General features: G+C 43.2%; 1 protein-coding gene across 1 annotated transcript in view; it reads right to left on the bottom strand.

The window, feature by feature from the left end:
* The window catches only part of prex2 (phosphatidylinositol-3,4,5-trisphosphate-dependent Rac exchange factor 2), an 87,771-nt gene that overhangs the window by 33,930 nt on the left and 34,063 nt on the right, over nucleotides 1–19,778 (bottom strand). The window contains exons 12-26 of the mRNA XM_018673650.2: nucleotides 19,158–19,261; nucleotides 19,016–19,066; nucleotides 16,063–16,118; nucleotides 15,172–15,247; nucleotides 14,048–14,120; nucleotides 12,236–12,378; nucleotides 11,801–11,893; nucleotides 10,275–10,423; nucleotides 10,094–10,179; nucleotides 7,959–8,095; nucleotides 6,257–6,374; nucleotides 5,429–5,613; nucleotides 3,578–3,739; nucleotides 1,202–1,424; nucleotides 890–1,097 (exon numbers count right to left, since the gene is read on the bottom strand). Coding sequence (XP_018529166.1) covers nucleotides 890–1,097; nucleotides 1,202–1,424; nucleotides 3,578–3,739; nucleotides 5,429–5,613; nucleotides 6,257–6,374; nucleotides 7,959–8,095; nucleotides 10,094–10,179; nucleotides 10,275–10,423; nucleotides 11,801–11,893; nucleotides 12,236–12,378; nucleotides 14,048–14,120; nucleotides 15,172–15,247; nucleotides 16,063–16,118; nucleotides 19,016–19,066; nucleotides 19,158–19,261 — 1,864 coding nt within the window. The remainder of the gene's footprint in view (nucleotides 1–889; nucleotides 1,098–1,201; nucleotides 1,425–3,577; nucleotides 3,740–5,428; nucleotides 5,614–6,256; nucleotides 6,375–7,958; nucleotides 8,096–10,093; nucleotides 10,180–10,274; nucleotides 10,424–11,800; nucleotides 11,894–12,235; nucleotides 12,379–14,047; nucleotides 14,121–15,171; nucleotides 15,248–16,062; nucleotides 16,119–19,015; nucleotides 19,067–19,157; nucleotides 19,262–19,778) is intronic.

Raw genomic sequence — 19,778 nt, forward strand, 5'->3', positions numbered from 1 at the left:
GGTTGTTGTGTGCACTGGTATGTTTCTGTCTGCTGCACATGAATATATCAGTGCTCCATTGTTAGTCAATGGCATTTCCAGAGGGCACCTGGCCTGGCGACACACCCTCTACTTCATTGAGATCATGTTTCCTGTTTAGCCATAGGGGAGGCAGGAATGGTGCAGCGTTTCCCATTTCCTCTCCGTAGCCTCGTGTGCGTCTCCAGACAATGAATCCACCAACTACACTGAATACAGAGTGGCCAGGCAGGAAGCACTAATCTAACACACATGCACACACACATACAATATCAGGTGTAAAATCCTGTACATAAATGGAGCGTGAGCATACCTTCGTGCACAAATTGTGCAGACATATGGTGGAGAAACACACCAAAAATGACTTGATGTTTCTGCTTTTCCTCTTCCTTCTGTTCCTCCTTCACACACATACACACACAGGTGCTGGAGTAATGAACAAAATGTATGCCCGCCAAGTGCCAGATGCAGCACACTGACCACTCAGGCTGCTAAAGTTACAGCTTGTTATATGAGGCAATCTGGTTTCACAGGACATTTCAAGTCAAGTAGAATAGAATCAGTGGTATCACTTTCCATCATAAACAAAAAGTGATTTGAAGTGTTTCAAAAAGTATCAGTTTCACCCTTTGTTTTGCCATTTGTGGGCAATATGTTAGAAAAGATTCATCTCAAACTCAGGCCACTTAATGATACACGACAGTCTGTCTCACATGGGAATCATTTGGAGGGAGTGAATAACAAGAAAGCATGTGTTACTTGTGTGTGTGTGTTTATGTTTGAGAGTTTGGCCATTTGCATCTCTACATGCACGTGAGCGAACAGGTACAGATGTTGCATGTACAGTAAGTATTTACATGTAGCCACTCACTCATCAATGTGGGCGCCGTGCGTCTCCATCTCCTTGACGACAGTGGTGAGTTTGTAGAGGAGTTTCTGGTAAGCGTCCAGGGTGAGCAGGTCGTCCTCTCTGAGCAGGAAGCGAAGGCCGTGTCCCTCGGTCCTGCCCAAGCTGTGACCCGATGGAGCAGCCATAGTGGTGATGGTGTGCTGGATGTTAACCATGGGGTTCAGTTTACCTGAGGCAACACAAAACATGCCAGGAAAAAAAAGGCAGATTGAGATGAACATGTAAAACTACTGCTCCGCTGTGCAGGCATTTTTCGCACTCACTCTCACTCACCCTGTTCGGCAACGCCGCGTCCTCCCTTCTCCGGTGTGTTCTTCCTGTTGTCCAGCTGCACCCCGAAGGCACTGCCCAGGGAGGTGGTGGTTTTGGGGTAGGAGACCTCCATCACATTAATATGACAGTTTGTGGGGCAGAAGTCGCTGCTGTGGAGGGGAGACACCTTGGCCTTGGCCTGCTTAAAGGTCGGCCACGCTCTGTTCTTCAGCACCCTTGCAAACTGACACAAAGAGGGGAATGCAGGTGGTTTAGAGATGAAATATGCTGAGAGATCTTGTACTACAAAGACACTGACTGCAGGGGGGACCATCCTAACATATTATTGGCTAGTAGGTTCATAATCAATAGCAATTCAAACTGGGGAATAGGACCAGCAGACAGGCTTGAAAGGTATGAATCTTAGTATTATATATCTAATGTGTATGAGAATTAAAGGCTCCATTTGAAATACAGCAAAGAATATCTGTCCAACTCAGCCTACTGTTTTGTTTTACATATATGACAGCTGACACTAGAAGAAAAGCATAAACACCCATTACTGTACATTTTCTCCATTCCTCCGTTTTTCATGTGGCAGCTCAAATATTTAACCCAATCAAAGATACAAGACAGATACATAACATCATCATTGCTCACATATGTGAAGAACTGCAGACCCCAACATAACCATTTATCACTTAAGTTCATATGAATTGAATTAAATAAGATCCATAGCAGCTCTATCGTCACATTGTAAGATAATATGATGAAAATATGTTTCATTCTACTATTTGTGATTTGATTTGTAACTTCAACAATCTTCAGAAAGAATGTTCATGTTTTGAATTTGCTGCAGAGGAACTGTGGCTTTAGTTTATCGCAATGATATCAAACACACTTTAGACTGAAGATGGTGTTACATCAAATAAAATAAAGATTCTTTCAGATAAGTTAACATCACATGTATCCTGTATACACTGTTAACTGAGGGCAAATGTGCTCCAGGGTGGCTTAATGTTATAAGACTTTGCCTAACTGGAAGGAACATCTGAATATACTGTACATGAAACGTGCTGCAAGATAGCATTTCCATGTAAAACACAATACACAGGGAGCCTGAAGGACTGCTTGGATCCAATAGAGCTGATACATAATATCACGGACACATTTTATTTCATTGCAACATTTGTTTGCACTTTCCTTGAACCCTCCGTCACAGGGGCTGTATCCTGTCTTGGGATGTTGCGAAGCAGATGTCATAGACCATCGGATCAGTTTCTAGCAACTTGGGTTGTCACACAACATAAGCATAACATAATGTATATACTAACTACGGAACTTAAACCAAACATTTCTCCTCAGTTATCTCAGATAGTTGGAGTATGAAGCTGCTGCTCCGAGCCGAGCTCCGAGCTGATATGGTCCAGATGGACAAAACATCTCACCACATCTCCTGTCCCTGGAGGTTTGTGGACCCTTATTTCCAGGCCCCAGGTTCATATCTCCCCTTGTATCACTTTCTTTTATTGTCCCTCTTTCATTCTTCCTCTATCTACATCCCTTGCTCCTTCCTTCATTCCTCCTCTTCCACTCCCCCTGTTCTTTCTCTCTTGGGGTCTGAGAAGGAATGCTCTAGTGCAGGAGGGGGATCTTACACAACAAAAGTCCTGGCTGTGGCTGAGCACGGCTATTTATAAGTGACTGGTAATTAATCCAAGGCCCACTCTAATGTTGAGTCAGATCTTTTCCTTTCTCTCTCTCACGCACACTTGCACGAATTAGGATGTTTTGACTGTAGATACATGCTTACAGATGTGAATGAAAAGTGATGAAAATGCCTTAGTAGCCAGATAATACTACATATTGCAGGCATTCACGCAGTCGGAGACAAGTTCACAAGTTAGTGTCAGAACTCTTGGCTAAACACTCTCACTTGCAGGTCAATGAGGGCTGATTACATTTTTGAGCAGCAGCCTTCAGATGTTGTTGTGCCTCAGGTTCAACTTGTTTGCAGCGTGTCATCGGATTGAGGCACTTTGACACGTTGACATCAGCGCGCTGGGAAAACAACCATTCATCAAGGACATCGATGCCTTTTCAGCGTGTTTTCTTCACTTTCTGTATTCAATCTAAGCCAGTGCGCGGTGGAGGTCACCATAGAAGTTCCTCCACAGTGCATCTATGCAGAAGGGGTTCAGCGGGAGAACCACAGCTGAGAACCACTATGTAGAAGTGGTATTTATGCACTAGCTGCAGCCTGTTTCTATTACTATGAGTCTACAGAGGATTGCAGAGTCAATTTTCATTGTATATACATATGCAGCTCATGGTGGAGAAAAGAGAGACAGATGAAGGGCCTCTTCGTTTGTCGTCGGAGCAACTCAGGACTGTTACCTTTCTGTAGTTGGTGATGCGCCGGTTGATGTGCTCCACCCTCTCGCCGCACATGGTGCTAAAGCGAACCTGCAGCTCCTCAGGGATCACGTCACAGCTGGAGCTCAACCTGCCACACATCTGCACCAGCATGTCATCATTACGCGCCAGCGCCTCCAGGATCTGGTCAGAGAAAGGGCAAACAGAGACAGGGATGATTAACCGATAACGCCAATGCCTTCTGGAGCAAATAATGGGATGTAAATGACTGACAAAGGTCTTTTTCATCGGAAAAGAAAAATTTGGCTGAAGGGTGGATTTCTCTACAGCATTTAAAGCAGTTAAACTTGGATATCTAAAAAATTCCATGTGCTTTTCATAAATCCATGGAGATAAACCCAGATTGTGAGGCATATGCTGTACGTATGTAGACACTGACTTTCCAGATCAGAGATTAGATACCAAGAGGAAGAGAGACGCAAATATCCGAGCCCCTCTTAATGAGCTGCCCAGTGGAGGGGAGAAAAACACAGGGGAGGAAATAGTAACAGCAGGAAGAAACTGAAGCACAAGAAAAACCTGTGCACCCCGACAGCGTTGGCGATATTAAAATTCAACATCACACAGATCTCTGAAGACAACATCAACTGCTAGGGCAGATGTTTATAATAATACTAAAATTACTTCCACTTTGGAGGAATGGGAAACTACTTATAGCTAGAGGGGATATAGCAAGTTTTATTTTTGCATGTCACTGGGTTTCATTTATAATGGTGCTTTTTACAGACTTCTTATAACAAGAACTGTAAATCTAGATCTGTTTAAGACATGAGCCCAACTTGTGATCTCTGCTAATTTACCATGAAGGGGAGAGATGTTGTTCATTGTGAAATTTGGCAGCAAGATTGCAAAGCGCCTCTTTATTTTCCAAGCCAGCATGTGTGCATCTACGTCTGAGCAGATCCTCTTCCCTCTGTGTATCTTAAATCAATAATGATCATTCTGTGAACAACACTGCTGGGATGTAAAAAGCGTGCACTTAACACAGCTGGGAACTAACATGACGAAAATAAAGCTGTCAGTTTTAACTAACATCAAGCCCCTCAATCTACACAGCAGGAGAGCTGTATCCGCCTGTACTGAAAAACTCAAAAGCAAAAAGAAAAGTGTGATTTGTGTGTCATTTTAAATTTGAGAAAAAATGGCATGATTATTATCAGTCAGTATCTGATTGATTGTAAATCCTACAGAGATTTCACCTCCACCCAAAGAGCAAAAATATATAAAGAAATAATCACAATCATTTTGGAGTTCATCTACTGCTCTCCCTTGGACTTGTGAGAGATAGAAGCATCATGGTTTGTTTATGTCTCCATTGTTCTCCCTCATCATGCAAGGTGCAGCCCTGAGGTAATGAACACCAACGGCACTATTAATCACCTAAAATGTAATAAAACATTCCTTCTTTCTGTCTCTCTCCCTCCTTCTCTTTTTATTTAACCACAGCCACCTAGGATTGAAGCAGCAACAAAAACATGATGTCTAAACAACAGTGTTTGGCACAGATCCCCTATGTCAGACAGCAAATCAAATTTAGTGCAAATATTGTGTGCTTGTGAAAATCACCAATTCAATTAATTAATGAAGTTACCACATTACCATTTAATTGCCACAAAGTGAATCTGGAGCCTAGCTTATAATCAAGCCTTGTGGCTTGACCAAAACGAGCAAAATTATTGAATTATCAGCATCATTGTTTCCAAAAAACACACAGTCTAAATCCTACATAATTTAAGTGACATCTAACCAGATGTTCAACCAACCAATCAGCCTAAAGTCCAGTCCAGATGTTGAGAATTTATCCCAGAATACCTTAGCAGTGAGGCTGAAGAATCCCTTGGGTTCCACCATCTTCTCCAGCACATGGCACTTGATACCAGCTGTGCTGTCATATTCATACACCACTCCGTACTCCAGGTGGACGTTGTCTACCGTCAGACTTACATGGTCCTTCTTCCCGTCAATGATGGCTATAGTGTTGAATTTGTCCATCACCTCTGAGATGTAGAAATGCAGAGGAGCAAAGAGACAGTGGTGAAATAGATTTCTGTGAACATGCATGCACAGATGCACAAATCATGAAAATTATGTAGTGATCAGTGTTCTGTGACAAACACAAATAATCCCTATCTTCACCACAAATTGCATGGTTGCAATGTTGCAAGTGCTTTCATCATCACACACTGTGGCAGTGTAGGAGGTCTGAGACCGCCAGATCTGCAGTTCATTTCAAAGGGAGACCCTCTGCTCATGGCTTTCTTCCATCTGCCCACAAATGATGAGCAATTCCAAGAGCATTAAGTTAACCGGCCCTATGCTAACGCAATGACTTAATACAGCAATAAATCCTGCTCTGGAGCTGTTTGCTACGAAGGGAATAGCTTTCCTATTTTACTTTCTCACTGGGATCCATAAATCGCAGGGGGGAATTAACACTTGATGAGCCAGAGGAGGCAGCTAACACTCTCCAGATGAGCTTGTTTCAGAACCGCATCTGACTTGTTAACTGTAGCAGGCGACAGGCTTGTGTTCCTGTGAAACGAGCCTGTGTCACATCCACAGACACCTTTGAGCAGAATTTCTTTTGCTAGATGAGTAATTCCCATGTAGTTTCTCATGAATGTGTGTGTGTGAGTTCACCTTCTACTTTGCATTCAAAGCCATCTCCATTCTCCTCTGTGGTGGGTTTCTGGTTAGTTTTCTGGTTGTCCTCCTGGGCGCTCTCACTGTTGTTGTACACCCATTTAATAGTATCTTGCTGCATAGGAAAATAAAACAGGATTTGCAAGCATTTAGAAGTTTACTATTTTTGCACCATAGAAATTTTTAAAAATCACTGAAAAAGAAATATTTATCTCTATTAAATGATAAGATTTAGTTTAGATTATATTTAGATTAGTTCTATTTATACACTGAACTTATATTTAACTGTGAAACACGTTTGTGTTTCCACTCATACTATATTGACTGGAACCATTAGAGTCACACATACAACTGGCAACACAAGTCAGCCTGCTGTAGCTTTACTCCACTCTCACTCATGGTTAACAGGTAGCATTTCTATTACTAGACAGATGGGAGATTAGAAAAACATACAACTCTGAACACACATAACTGTAGCATATGTGTACACACACAGGCTGAGGTTTGGGTTTGATGCAGCATGTTTAGCTGATTCTGCCCAGATATGGTGTACAGTGTCACAGTTGGGTTGGCAGAGCATACAGTGAAAAGCCTTCACAAACATATGGAAACATGGTGCTTGGTGAGACCGCGAAAGCAAACCCATGCCAATCTCATCAACCCTCTCTAGCGTGCTGCACAGCTCTTGTGTGTGTATGTGTGTATCTATCTGTGTCTGTTCTCTCCTCTCCACACCCAAAACCCCACAGTGGGTTTTCTGCCAAGGCTACATGCTGTGCCTGCCTACTGGTCTGTGGTCTTCTAGCGTACAACCACACACACACAAACACTGAAAGAGACAGAGAAAGAGAGGGCGGTTCCTCAGTGTCCATAATTGATGTAAACCAGATCTCCAGTAGTGTTGGAACCCTGTAGTGCTTCATTAAGCCTGAAGTCCCAACAGGGCTCAATTATAGCGACACACTACACCAACTCACACCATACACACGCCCTTGGGTTTCTATTTTCACACAATTTTCCCACCTTCAACAGGTGGACCAAGCTTGTTCTCTCTCCTCCTACACTTGTCTGTTGTCAACCACTCTCCCAGGAAAAATTATTGGCTGGCACAAACCCCCCTCCTCACCCCTCCCTCACTCCACCCTGAGCCCCAGCCACCCCCTAGCTCATTTCCCACCTCTCCCTGCAGCCTGCCAGTCTCCCACAGCAGGCCCACCGCTGTGAGCCAGGGGTCAGGGCTGGAGGAGCCAAAACTACTATTATTTCTGCGTAATGACCCAAGAGAGAGAAAGACGGAGTCAGAGAGGGAGAGGGAGAGGGAGAGGGGGAGAGGGAGAGAGAGGAGAGAGAGAGAGAGAGAGAGAGAGAGAGAGAGAGAGAGAGAGAGATATGAAGGTAAACGGGAGCTAGGAGGTCTGTTTGCTATTTTTTTCTCACGGTCAACTAGCTCTTGTTTCCTGACTTTTCTGCTCTTTTTGTTTCTTTTACTCTTTTGTGATCTCCCACACTTCTCTTTCTCTCAGATCAGTCAGCACGTAATGCAAATTATCTTAACTTTCTACCAGTGAGGTCATGGGAAATGAAAGGGTGGCCTCCAGTGAGCTTAATCTTTATGAGGCCAAAAACTATGATAAATGTGGGTTTCACTTGCAGTTTATCCCCACTTGCCCTTCCTTTCTTCCTTTCCCTCATGTCTCACCTGCGTGGGTCGCCGGTACTTCCTGCAGGCGGTGACATGAGCGATGACGCTGGCGTGGCTCTCCTTACTCACATTGATGCCATTCACCTTGATGATGCACTGGCCCGGGTGGAGGCCAGCGATGGCTGCCACCGTGCCTGGCGTGAGACAGAAGACAAGCAAAAGAGAGGGGAGAGGCGTCAAGGGCAGTACACATTATCATGCAGGTGCGAGAGCTGAATCGGGATGTAACAAACACCCGCACATTCCATAAAAATAACTGTCACATCTTCCACATCCTGTACACAAAATTGGGTTGAACAACATTCCTCTTTCTTCTTTGTATTTACAACTTTGTTTCCTGTTTTGGCAACTCAGGAGGAGTGTGTGAGAGAGCATGGAGAGGAGGGAAGTTGTTTATCTGGGGTAGACGAGGGCCTCTCTGAGGGACATGATTCAGAGCATCAAGGTTTACAGCTATCAGAAGGAAGTGCGTGGCAGACTAAATATTCCTCCAATTTGTTTTCATAGCTCTTTAAACACACACCATGCATACCTCACATTGCAATATAAAGAATCTGTATTCCACTCACCAATTACTGTAAGAAAGAAATGATTCAGGTGTAGTTTCTCTGCTGTTTTAACTGTCCAGGTAAGAAAGTATACCAACAGACAGGTCCACTGTACTAGAACAGAGAGACTGAGTGCAAAGTCATGAACAAACACTGTACAAGATGCAGTACTCTAACATTCATATTGTTAGAGTTGCATTTGTTCATATTTTGTGTGTATGCATGTCTAATTTTGCTTTCCTATCACAGACAGATACAATGCAGTAGTCTGTGCATACTCTGATTAACAGAGTTTGAAGTGTTTTATATTTAAATATATATTTACAGAAACAGCATCTTTTTATTATTAAATACAAAGAATAGATAGTTAAAGCATCTGTGGTTTGGTTACTACTGCTAAAGATGGAACAAGCCTGAGTCTATGACCAAAGTAGCAGCTCTATGAGGCTGAATGCTAACATGCTCCCAGTCACAACATTAACATCTTGATGTTTAGCAGGTATAATGTTTACCATGTTCACCATCTTAGTATAGTGTTAGAATGGTAGCATTTGCTGATACGCTCACATGAACCAAATTTCATGACAACAGCTCAGCAGACATTTACTCAAAACTACAAATGTCACTCTCATGGTGGTGCAAAAGGAAAAGTCAGGGTCTTTTAGATTCAACTTCTGGGCACCGTGACGAGTCCGAGTAAAATTACAGGGTAATCCAACCTGTAGTCATGGAGATATTTCCGTCTCAACCAAAGTGGTGAACCGATATCAAATAATGAGAATGCAGTGACCAGTCGCCTGGTGTTGATTTCATGATGAAGTTATCTGTTCAGCTGCTGCAGAACCCTGTCTCACCTCTTCCTACCTCTCAGTTTTCTGTCTCTAATTGGTATTACCTGGTCCTGTTGACCCCAGACACCAGGGGACAGCAGCTGTTATGACAATCCAAGGGATTAGACACTGCCTACAGCTCTGTCTCTGGGGCTCAGAGCATCTGCTTAAACACACAGCAGGTTCCCAGGCAACCACATCATCAGGCTAACACATGCACGCACACAGGCACACTTACACACAGGAAGGCACATACCCAGCACATTTCTATTCTCCTATCCAACTCAGATTGCTTAAGGAAAAAAACAAGATTCAATTCCCCTGAGAACGGCCAGACAAGGCCTTGGATTGTTTTTTGATTGTACCCTATCTTGTGCCAGCCCTGATAGCAGTACTACTAAACATGCTGTGTTAGGTAAGAGGAGGCAAAAAGGGGAAAAGACGCTGCAGAGGAATTGAACCGCTGAGGAAAAAATGTGAATACGTACGTGGCAATCATCGTGATGTAGAAAATGACTGATAACCAGCTAATTTTAGGTTTTGGCAGCACCGTTAACCAACCAGCTGAGCCACATGGAGAGCGTGAGGGGGGGAGAAATTGGCCTCTTGTGGCCAAGTCACGCACAACCCACCCCACCCAAAGACCAGTGTGGCAGCTGCTTGCCAGCTGTGCCACAATAACAAGGGAGGTGATAGGAGGCTTTTTGCTGATGAAGCCAGACAAGCTCAAGCGGAGGAGGCGGCAACCTCTTACCTCTCCCGACAGCGTGGACCACAGATGGACCAAAGCCACGGATCTGGAACCCTAGCCCATCAGCCGAGTCTGGTATCTTTACAGTGCTGGAGACAAGAGGAGGAAAAAAGGCAATGAAACAAGCTGAAAAATGCACACAACTACATCATTTAGACAGTACCTATGCACAGAACTGACTTACTCTCTTGGTTTAGTGCTGACCAGCACCCTGAGGGGCCCTTTGCTGTTGAAACACTGCCTGAGGAGAACTTCAACCTCAGAAAAAGGCCTGAGGAAGACCAGGTCTCCATTTATGGCAAACAACTTCTTCCCCACCTCAAGGCCAGCCATCTTACAATAGAATATAACAGAAAATAGTGGAATTAAGGAAAAAGCATTGTCAAGCATTAAGTTTTCACATCAAACAGAATCATAATAAAAATATATTACCAAAGGATTTCATCACACACTCCCAGTCATAGGAGACAATATGGGACAACTTTTATCTACTAGTGTACAGCTGGATCCTGTTGTGGATTTCAGATTGAGTATTTAAAAGCATACACAAAGCCAGTCTCTATGCAACCCAGACCTTCCAGGCGCATTCAGCGCTACTCCGGGGCTGGAGGGAATTATGGCTCGTGCATTTGGAGTGATCACATTTGCCTTCAAACTCTTCTGTCCCCATTTTCATCTAGCAGATCAAAGGTAAACACCAAATGAGAGCTCAAAAACATGGCACCCTTTAATGCACCCTATTTCTGCACAAAAAAACACTCCTAATGTTACCATCAGTGTCCATCACTGTAAAGCAGGTTTAGCTTAACAGTATAACAGAGGTTTAAATTTTTATGGCCGATGATCAAACCACATTTTAAGAACAGTAGGCTTCTGCTGACTGGCTACATCTGCTGTGAAGAAATCACATCTTTGCAGAATAACTTCTGGAAAACAGAATTAAACACAGGAGAATGATGCTGAATTACAAAGAGGATACACTGAACCACCATAAAGCCAAAAAAACCTTTGGATCCTGAGCCACACCATGTTACAGCAGAGATTACATGGATTTACTCCTCACCATACAATAGGTAAATCCATCTAGTAAAGACTTGGCTCCAGCAGAATAAATAACATTCAGTCATTGCCATAAAATTCTTGCAATCTCGATTTGCTTGACACAAGGAAATATACATGGTGTGTTCACAAACAGTTCAACCCTGGTTGATGACATCTTTGACAAGCTTTGACATTGATTTGAAAACCATCTGGACTTAAGTCTCTTTTGACAGTGCTTAAGGTAGCAGAGACAACAGAGTCCTAAATGTAGGAAGCTATCACATTAGCAGTTTTACTGTGCTATGTTGAAGTATAAGCAACACAAATACAGCATTCCTCTTCTGCCACAAACAAAACTAGAGCCAACAAACATTATTCAGGTGCTGGATTAAAATGTTTCTCTGCAGTCACTTCATCACCAAGCTTCCAGGAGCATTTATTTTGTGAGGGCATGCTAATGAATTTGACTGTGCCACTTTCAGGTGTAACTGGGAAATGACAGTCTTTCAGAAGAGCCCAGTGAAGGTGAAGCTTATTAACTATCCCTCTTCCCTCTTCCTCAAAGAGCAAGAGGGATAGTTTTATACTCAGGTTCTTTGTTTATGTATCCACATGACTGTACCTACATATCCACACTGCGTTGCATAGACATTATATGTGTGTTCTCACCTCGGCTGGGGAGCCCTTTTCCACAGATTTGATGATGGGGACTCTGTTCCTCTCTTCCAGGGTAAAGCCGAAGCCTCCATCACTGGGTCTTATCTGGAAAACGACACATCCCCCCATCAGCAAAATCCCAAGGCAGCAGACCAAAACACTCTCACAGAGCACAAACACACACACACACCAGAGGCAGATACTGGTACACACAGATAGGCTATAGTAGTATTTGCTCACTCCTCTGAAAAGAATGCTTACTGAGGTATAAAATGGACTTTTTGCAGTGTTATGACTTTTCCCTCTCGCAGCTGTGTGTTTCATAATGATTTAGTGCACCTTTGCATTCCTCTAAGTTGTGGGGCTATGCAAAGTCATAGCATGTTAGACAGACTGAGAGATAATCAGTCAACAAGCCACCGAGGACTAGTGCGAGTGAGTACTCACCAGGAGAGACTTGGAGATGACGTTCTCTACTATTTTTAGGTCATGCTTCATGGGTTTGTGTTTGGTATTGGAGCCCTCCATCTCCTCATCGGCGAAGAAACGGAACAGCAAGGGCTCGTCCTTGAATTCACTCTTTTCCAACACTGAGGGAGGTAAATAAACCCACAAACTTGCAGAATAATCACATTTCCAGAAAAATAGCTTTGTAAGTGTTAAAGGTTCAAAGCAGAGTGTTTACAAGTTTAAGCTCCTTAACAACAGATCATGTATAACTCATATTTTTGCTGACCATTTTCAAATACATATACAGTTTTATATTATTGGGTGTATTTCTTTCTACCATTCCAGGCAGGCATTGGGGTCCATTCATTTCTGCATGGCATGAAAATCAATGAAAAGACTCATCTCTTTCTCATGGTAATGCAGTTTGAGAGCAGATTTTAAAAGAATTACCTCAAGGCTATAAGGCAACTTCCTATCATGTAATTCTGTAGACTTGACAACTTATAGGAAAATGAATGGAAACCATCCATTCATTACGTATACCGCTTCTCCTGGAGCTAATCTCAGTTGACACCAATGGATGCAAACTAGTAGTAAAAATCAAAATCAATGGCCCAGGCTGTCTATTCATTGTTAATTAGAAACTTGATCCTCAATCTGTAGGTATTCCTTCTTTTCTGGGACAAAGGAAGATTCTGTTAAAACCCAGAACACTTAGAACATCAGCGTCTGGTGCTATGCAGAGGATGAAAATGTTAAATCTAGAATCAAACATTTTTCACAAAGTTGAAAGGTTTAAACATGTCAGCAATAGTGTGACATGCCAAATGGAGCATGCCCAAGCACTTAAACACATACACACCAAGTGCACAAATACACACCGTGTGAGAGAGAGAGAAAGAGAGGGAGACCCCACTTTCATGGTAAACTATCACTTTTGAATGAACCCAGTTTCCACAGCAACATAACGCCTTCACTCAAGACTTAAAAAATAGCCCTGAGGGGAAAAACAGAGTTTCCTCCTAACATTCCCTCACTTCATTCCCCCAAGATCAGATCTAATGCCAGTAGTTTTAATAGCTACATCGTCAGGCCAAATAACTTACTGGCACGAATGGTAAAATTACCCTGTAGGCTGTGGAAGTGAAAGGAAGTTTGATGGCTGGGACTGTTATGTTCCATAGATGTGCTGGTAATTTGTAGCGTGACGCTTGAACTGTGGGTAGTTTGGAGCAGTTACATCATGGGGGTACAAGGAGACACTGTGACTCATACTGTAGTGTGTATGATGTGGACTTTGGCATGAGGGAGTCGAAAACAAGCCTGACTCTCTAAACAAACTGTAACCATGGCGTCTGACTGTTTTGCACTTAAAACTGACAAACATCCACGCGTTATCTGCCAAGTTCTCACAACTAAAGCAAGTCATGCATGTACCCTGCACTTGGTCAATTAAGTCACATGCACACAAGTATGCATGAAGTTAATGATAGTATGCATGAATACAGCCCTAACCACCCACTCCCATGCCCACATACGCACATGCAAATTCATTCACTGGATTGGAAAAAAGTTCTATTCCTGTAGCGTGTCAAAGGGATTATAAGTAGAAATGGAAAGAGAACAAGAGTGGTGATGTTCTAAAACAGGATGCTAAATGCCAGACGCCCTCTGCGCAGTTTCTCCAAAGCATTCAATTCTCATTTAGCCAACGATGGAGAGGATTCCACAGTTTGTGCACAGCATGGTCAGAACTTTTTTTTTTTTTTTTGGGACTGCTGAAATCCTCAGCAGTGAAAAGTGCCGTACCATGATGCATGAAGCCATTGTCGCACAGCTCCACCCCCAAGATCAGCGCTTCCTCCCTTGTCCTGCAGTCCCCCTGCAACAGAAGACACAGAGAGGAGAAAAGAGTGGACACAGAGGAGAGGAATGAGACAGATTGAAGCACAAAGAGTGGATGGAGTGAACGAGTCAAGGGGGGAGAAAAATCAAAAGACGATGAGCGAAAATGAAGTAGAAAGAGGAAAAGAACAAAGAACATTGTGTGTTTAGAGAACAGTCAAAATGTCACACTCATACCGCCCCCCTTTGTTCCCACATCCAAAAGCCCTGAGGCTAACAGAGCCACTAAACACTCCTACACACTCCATCTTAAACACAGCCAAAATCATGTCTAGACAGCATAGTGTGACAGCTCTTGAAATCCGCTCTTCCATTTGCCTGGGTCAAACACATTCATATGGACTCCCCCACACACACACACACACTTATATGCACACACAAACGTATGATGTCTGTCATTGATTCCGCGGTGGTCCGCCGCCATATACATTTCTTTGTTGTCATCCTGGACAGGACTATCAATCTGTCAACCTCAAAGCTTCCTGTCAAAGTCAATAAAGCTTAGCTGTCGAATCAATTCTGCTTTTCTTTCTTTCTTTGTTTCCTCTCGCTCCGCCGAGAGCCTCAAGTCTGATGGCAAGGAACACTTTGTTGTCTTGGTGTTTTTTCCTCTGTAGCACATTAGAAGTGACCCGTCTGTTATGACAACAGCCACTTGCATCTTTCTCTCCCTCTTTTTTTCCCAGCCTTTCCATCTTTCCATAGGGGACCAAATGTGTTTTCAATATGCTGAGAAAGTATGTATGAATATGATTGATTATTACTATCTAACATTGATAACATTGATTGATCACGTAATTTCCCCGAGGGAGTCATCCCAAAGGGATCAATAAAGTCCGTCTAAGTCTTAGTCCGTCTAAGTCTAATATATATATATATATATATATATATATATATATATATCATATATCACATGTATCACCTTAACTTTGTCAATTACAATTTCCTATTTGGACAAAGTTTGTTAAATGATTAAAACTATAAGATCACATTATCATCATGCAACTCAAAGCAGTTTTAAGGCTTACCTGTGCAATAAGCCAGTCTATCAGTTTGTTGGCCATCACCACTGATTTGTAGGTCCGCAAATGGTAGTCCTTATCCCTGGATGGGCATCAGAGCAGAAAACATGAGAAGGATTAGTAAAGCAAAATTCTTTAAACTTTGACGGTGCCATGATACTACTTGAGTATGTGATTCACTTGAACTGTAATAAACCCAGATGGTGAACATGCAGAGTAGTAATTGCTTGGTCTATTTAAACACAATGTTTAAAAGAGGACTAATAATTTCCACTGTCAGCAAGGCGCGGCCACTTTTCAAGTGTTGGCAGTTGTGTCATAAATCTAAGCGAGTTTCTGACATTTGGTGACAGCAAAACAGCATTCCTCCGAGCAAGGCTGGTAACGGCCCCGGCCGTGTTTGGCCCCGGGGTGCCCCATGTCACTCTGGTGTTGCTGTTCTCAGCGTTACTCACACGGCCGCGCTCTGCCAGACACCGAGAATGCTGTCTGAAATAGAGCCGTGACTTTCCCATGAACACGGGGGCCTCCCTCGGGGGACACGCAGTGTTAGTGGGGGTGGTGGGGGGGTTGTGCCGTGGGCCGGGAAAGTCCAGAACCGCCGTGACTTCCACAATTTCCATCACATGCAAACACTCACTCAGACACACCACAAATACGAGCGCCTGCCTTTGCGCACACACGCAGTTCAGACAAGTCAAACATGACATGTGGGCCAAGTTAAAGTCCAATCTCAGCTGTCTGGAGCTCTTCAAACTGTGAAGTGCGAGGGGGCGAATGCTGCCGTTTCCTCCACAATGGAGCATTCTGTTGTGTAACTGTATTTGACAGCATGCGTTGGTCTCTGATGAGGACTGTAGTGCTGCTGATATCAGCCGGTGAGGCACGTTACCCCACCGTGCCGTGCATAAACGCCTTGGACCAGCGGGGGCAAGAGGCACCCTGTTTTTCCCCTGAATGGAATACGAGAGGCAGGGAGATTGGGGCTGCAGCGGCTGGTGCACAGTGAGGTTGTCAGAGTGAAAAATGGGGGGTAAACAGCGGGCCAGTGGGCAGCCATATGTCCGGCATGAGGAAACAGCAGTTTGAAGAGTAACAGAGGGAAAGGTCAGAGAGTTGGTTTTTAACTTTCTGTCCAAAGAGGAAAGTTTCCCTTGACATTTTGAGAGGGGTAAATGGATAATGTAGGAAATGTTGTGTTTTCAAAGCATGTCCTTCTGGAATACATTACACAGAGGATGCTGAAAGTTCACGCTTTAATCAACTGTCTCCACTCCTGATGAATTACTCAAGTACAGAGCACCATATCGTTATTTTGAAAATCCTACACATATCCATAAATATTGAGTTTCTGGAGGACTCATGAGCATAATGAAGAAAACTTGTCAATATTTCTCAGACGCTGAACTGAAATGCCAGTTTTTCCATTCTGTGTGAAGATAATTTATGAGTGACCTCCTCTGTATTGTGTGAGTTTGCCGCCTCATTATTCCTCTCATTACGTATTTAAAGATGGAACTGTGCGTGCACAGTATTAGCCTGTAGTGGGCATTTCAAACTGCACAATCAGATCACCTGGAGTGGAAGGATTCACAGCTTTCTTAAGAGGAAAGCGGGGGCATAAATGGGGGCACAGAAGTTGTGTGCGGGGGTGTGCAGTGTATGCTTCCTCCTTTTGCTTCATCTTTCTCGCTCTGCCAGGAAATTCCACCTAATTAGGCAGGGGCTGGTTGCTCCAATTAAACTCTGACATTCCCAGGCCCTCTGATGCATTGTACTGGGGCTCTCAGTGAGAATGCATCGCACAGATACACCGGCTAGCGACACACACACACACACACAACTCCAACACAATGACCAAGAGTTTTTTACGTCAAGAGGTTTGGCCTCAACACAAGCACTGGTGGACTGAATGCTGACAGACACACACACACACACACACACACACACACACACACACACACACAAAATCGCCCTTTAGGCTTTTTAGTAGTTGGATCAAACAGAAATACAGTGAAGCTTCTATGTTGGAATACATTCAGGATCAGTGTGCCCCCTCCAGCTATGGCACAGTTTTATGGGTGTGAAATTAAAGCTTTTCTTCAGGCCATTTGAAATCCAGCATAAACAGGCAACCTTAATGCGGTGCTTTGTGGTAAAACACATTAGCAGCCTGCACCTCAGACACTATTCAAATGGAATTTAGGAGAACAACACCGAAAACCAAAGCATGCATCAAATTACTCCAATAAAATGAGATTGCTCCACTTCTAACACTGTCAGACAAGGAGATATTTCATCAAATGTGACAGAATTGCTATAAAAAACACCTGTTTTACATTTGGGTTTAAGTGACTGTTTCACGGGCATGTAGGATGTTTTTGCTTTCACATTTTTACACCAATTACTGATGTTAAGATACTCTGGGACTGGAAATATCCTTTTGTGTGTATCTTAATAACAGATAATGGAACACCATTCACTCCCATTTCAGCACTGAAAGCTTGAAACCAAAAAGCTGATCCGCAGATGTCAAAACTACTATTTTGTATCATGTTGCATGTTGAAGAATTGGAATCAATGTTTGCCTCCTACAGCTTGACTCTGTGTCAGGCCTTTCAGGGCACAGAATCAATACACACTCAGTGAAATTTATACGACCAGTGTATTGTAACTGAATGGCCCCCATAAAATGCCTTATAACAGAAATGAGGCTATTTGTAGCTGTGATGAACAGACTCAGCCATGTGACCCAAACATAGAGTAGAAACACAACACAGGACATGAAAATGACCAGCAATCATCTGTAGATTTGAATTTAGAAACAGCAGAAAGTACAAACACAGTTTAGATCCTTGGACAATCGCAACTCGTGGTCCATTTAGTAGCTTTTTCCCCGAGCTTTCAACCACTTCACACAGGCTTCATCAGAGAATTGTCTGCTTTGTTTTGACAGTTAAAGTTCAGTAGGTGTTTAATCACATCCATAGCATTTTTAGGACTTCTCATCTATGCTGATTTAAATTTAAGGCCTGACCATAGCCAAGAACAAACTGTCAAGCTGATGAAGACCATGATATACAGTTAAAAGCTCCAGAAAAAGCTTTTAAGGTTATCTTGTGTAGGGATTGTTATATCAAAGTATATTTTAGATGGTTAAATACAAACTTTGAAGCTGATGATGACCATTGGATAGGCCGAAACCCCTCAAAAAAGCTGGTAAGAGGACCCTGAGTGGGGATGGTTGGGGATTGTACTATTTGGTCAAGAATGAATGAACTTTCATGCTGATGAAGACCATGTGAAGTGGTTCAAAGCTTAAGAAAAAAATAGTAAGTAGACCTTAAATTAGGATTGTTTACTACCATAACTACAACTATTTCAAAAGCTGAGAAAAAGATTTCATAGCCAAACATTTTTTTGTTAGCCTTTCACAATGTTTACCATCCCAACATTCCAACAGGATATTAAATGCTGTAAATTATCTCCCAGAGGCACCAAAAAGCATTACCACCATTTATCTGCTTCCCACATGTACCCAAACTACTAGTAACATCTGATAAGACTCAATCTTCTTCACCACATTTGTGTTTTGAGACCGGGCAGATAAAACCCGCCGAGCTGGATCACCCACGGGCCCTGCTGCACTCCATCGCCATCTGTGCCAACTCCTTCGAAGTCAGTTGGTCTTGAAAAACAATGAGCTCATAGTTCATCATGATATTTCTCTCCTCCACTCTGGTTGCTCAGTGGCTCAGAGTTATTTTTAGGAGCAAGAGTCAGATGCTAAGCCACCAGAGCCCCCACCTGACTGGGTTGCAATGGGGTGGAAAAGAAAATGGCTGCTTACCTGATGACGGGGAGTGAAAAGGCTGTGAAGTCGGCAGAAGAGACGAACACCCTGAGTAAAACAGCAGAGAAGATTTTGGTTATTTCAGCAATAGGTGTGTAAAATTTTTCATTAAACCGGACTCCGCTGTAGATATGGTTACCTTCGATATGACATCGTGCATGTCACTTCTGGGATGGTAGGTGCCATCGTCGTAGCGAAAGCGGTACAGTACAGGCTCTGGCTTGAACTGGTGTTTGTCTGTGACTAAAAATGCAAAACATAAGGAGGTTTCAGAAATGAGATGTGCCAGAATGAAAGAGGAAACAAGTTTTAAAAAGTCTCAAAGCCTTAGGGAGCGCTATTTGTCATGCTTCAAATTTGAAAGTGTAAGAAGTTTATGAAACATATTGAAGTCGAGCAGGGCTGCATGGAGAAACAAGCTTTCCAGACAAGAGGAAGACTCACACCTCATACAGAGCAGTCACAGATAACAGAGCTGCTCAGAGTTCCCTGCTCCTCTTTGCTTCAGGGGACTTTGTCGAAGACCCTCCCAGCAGTAATAACAGTCGGCTCTGTATTCTTGGCTGAAGCCGTGTGGGTTCCATTAAAGGGTTTTATGAAAAGATATTCCATCGTTTTTCACATGGGGACTTCTAACTGCACTGTGAGAGAGCTGAGAGGGGCCTCGGAGTTATTCCTCTCTGTCAGGAGCGGCTCTAAAGCCCAATCTCATTTCTCTGTGCGGAAGCAATAAAGCACCCCTGAGTGATTTAAGATACAA

The sequence above is a fragment of the Lates calcarifer genome, linkage group LG24, assembly GCF_001640805.2.
Source record: "Lates calcarifer isolate ASB-BC8 linkage group LG24, TLL_Latcal_v3, whole genome shotgun sequence".
NCBI classification, from domain to species: Eukaryota; Metazoa; Chordata; class Actinopteri; family Centropomidae; genus Lates; species Lates calcarifer.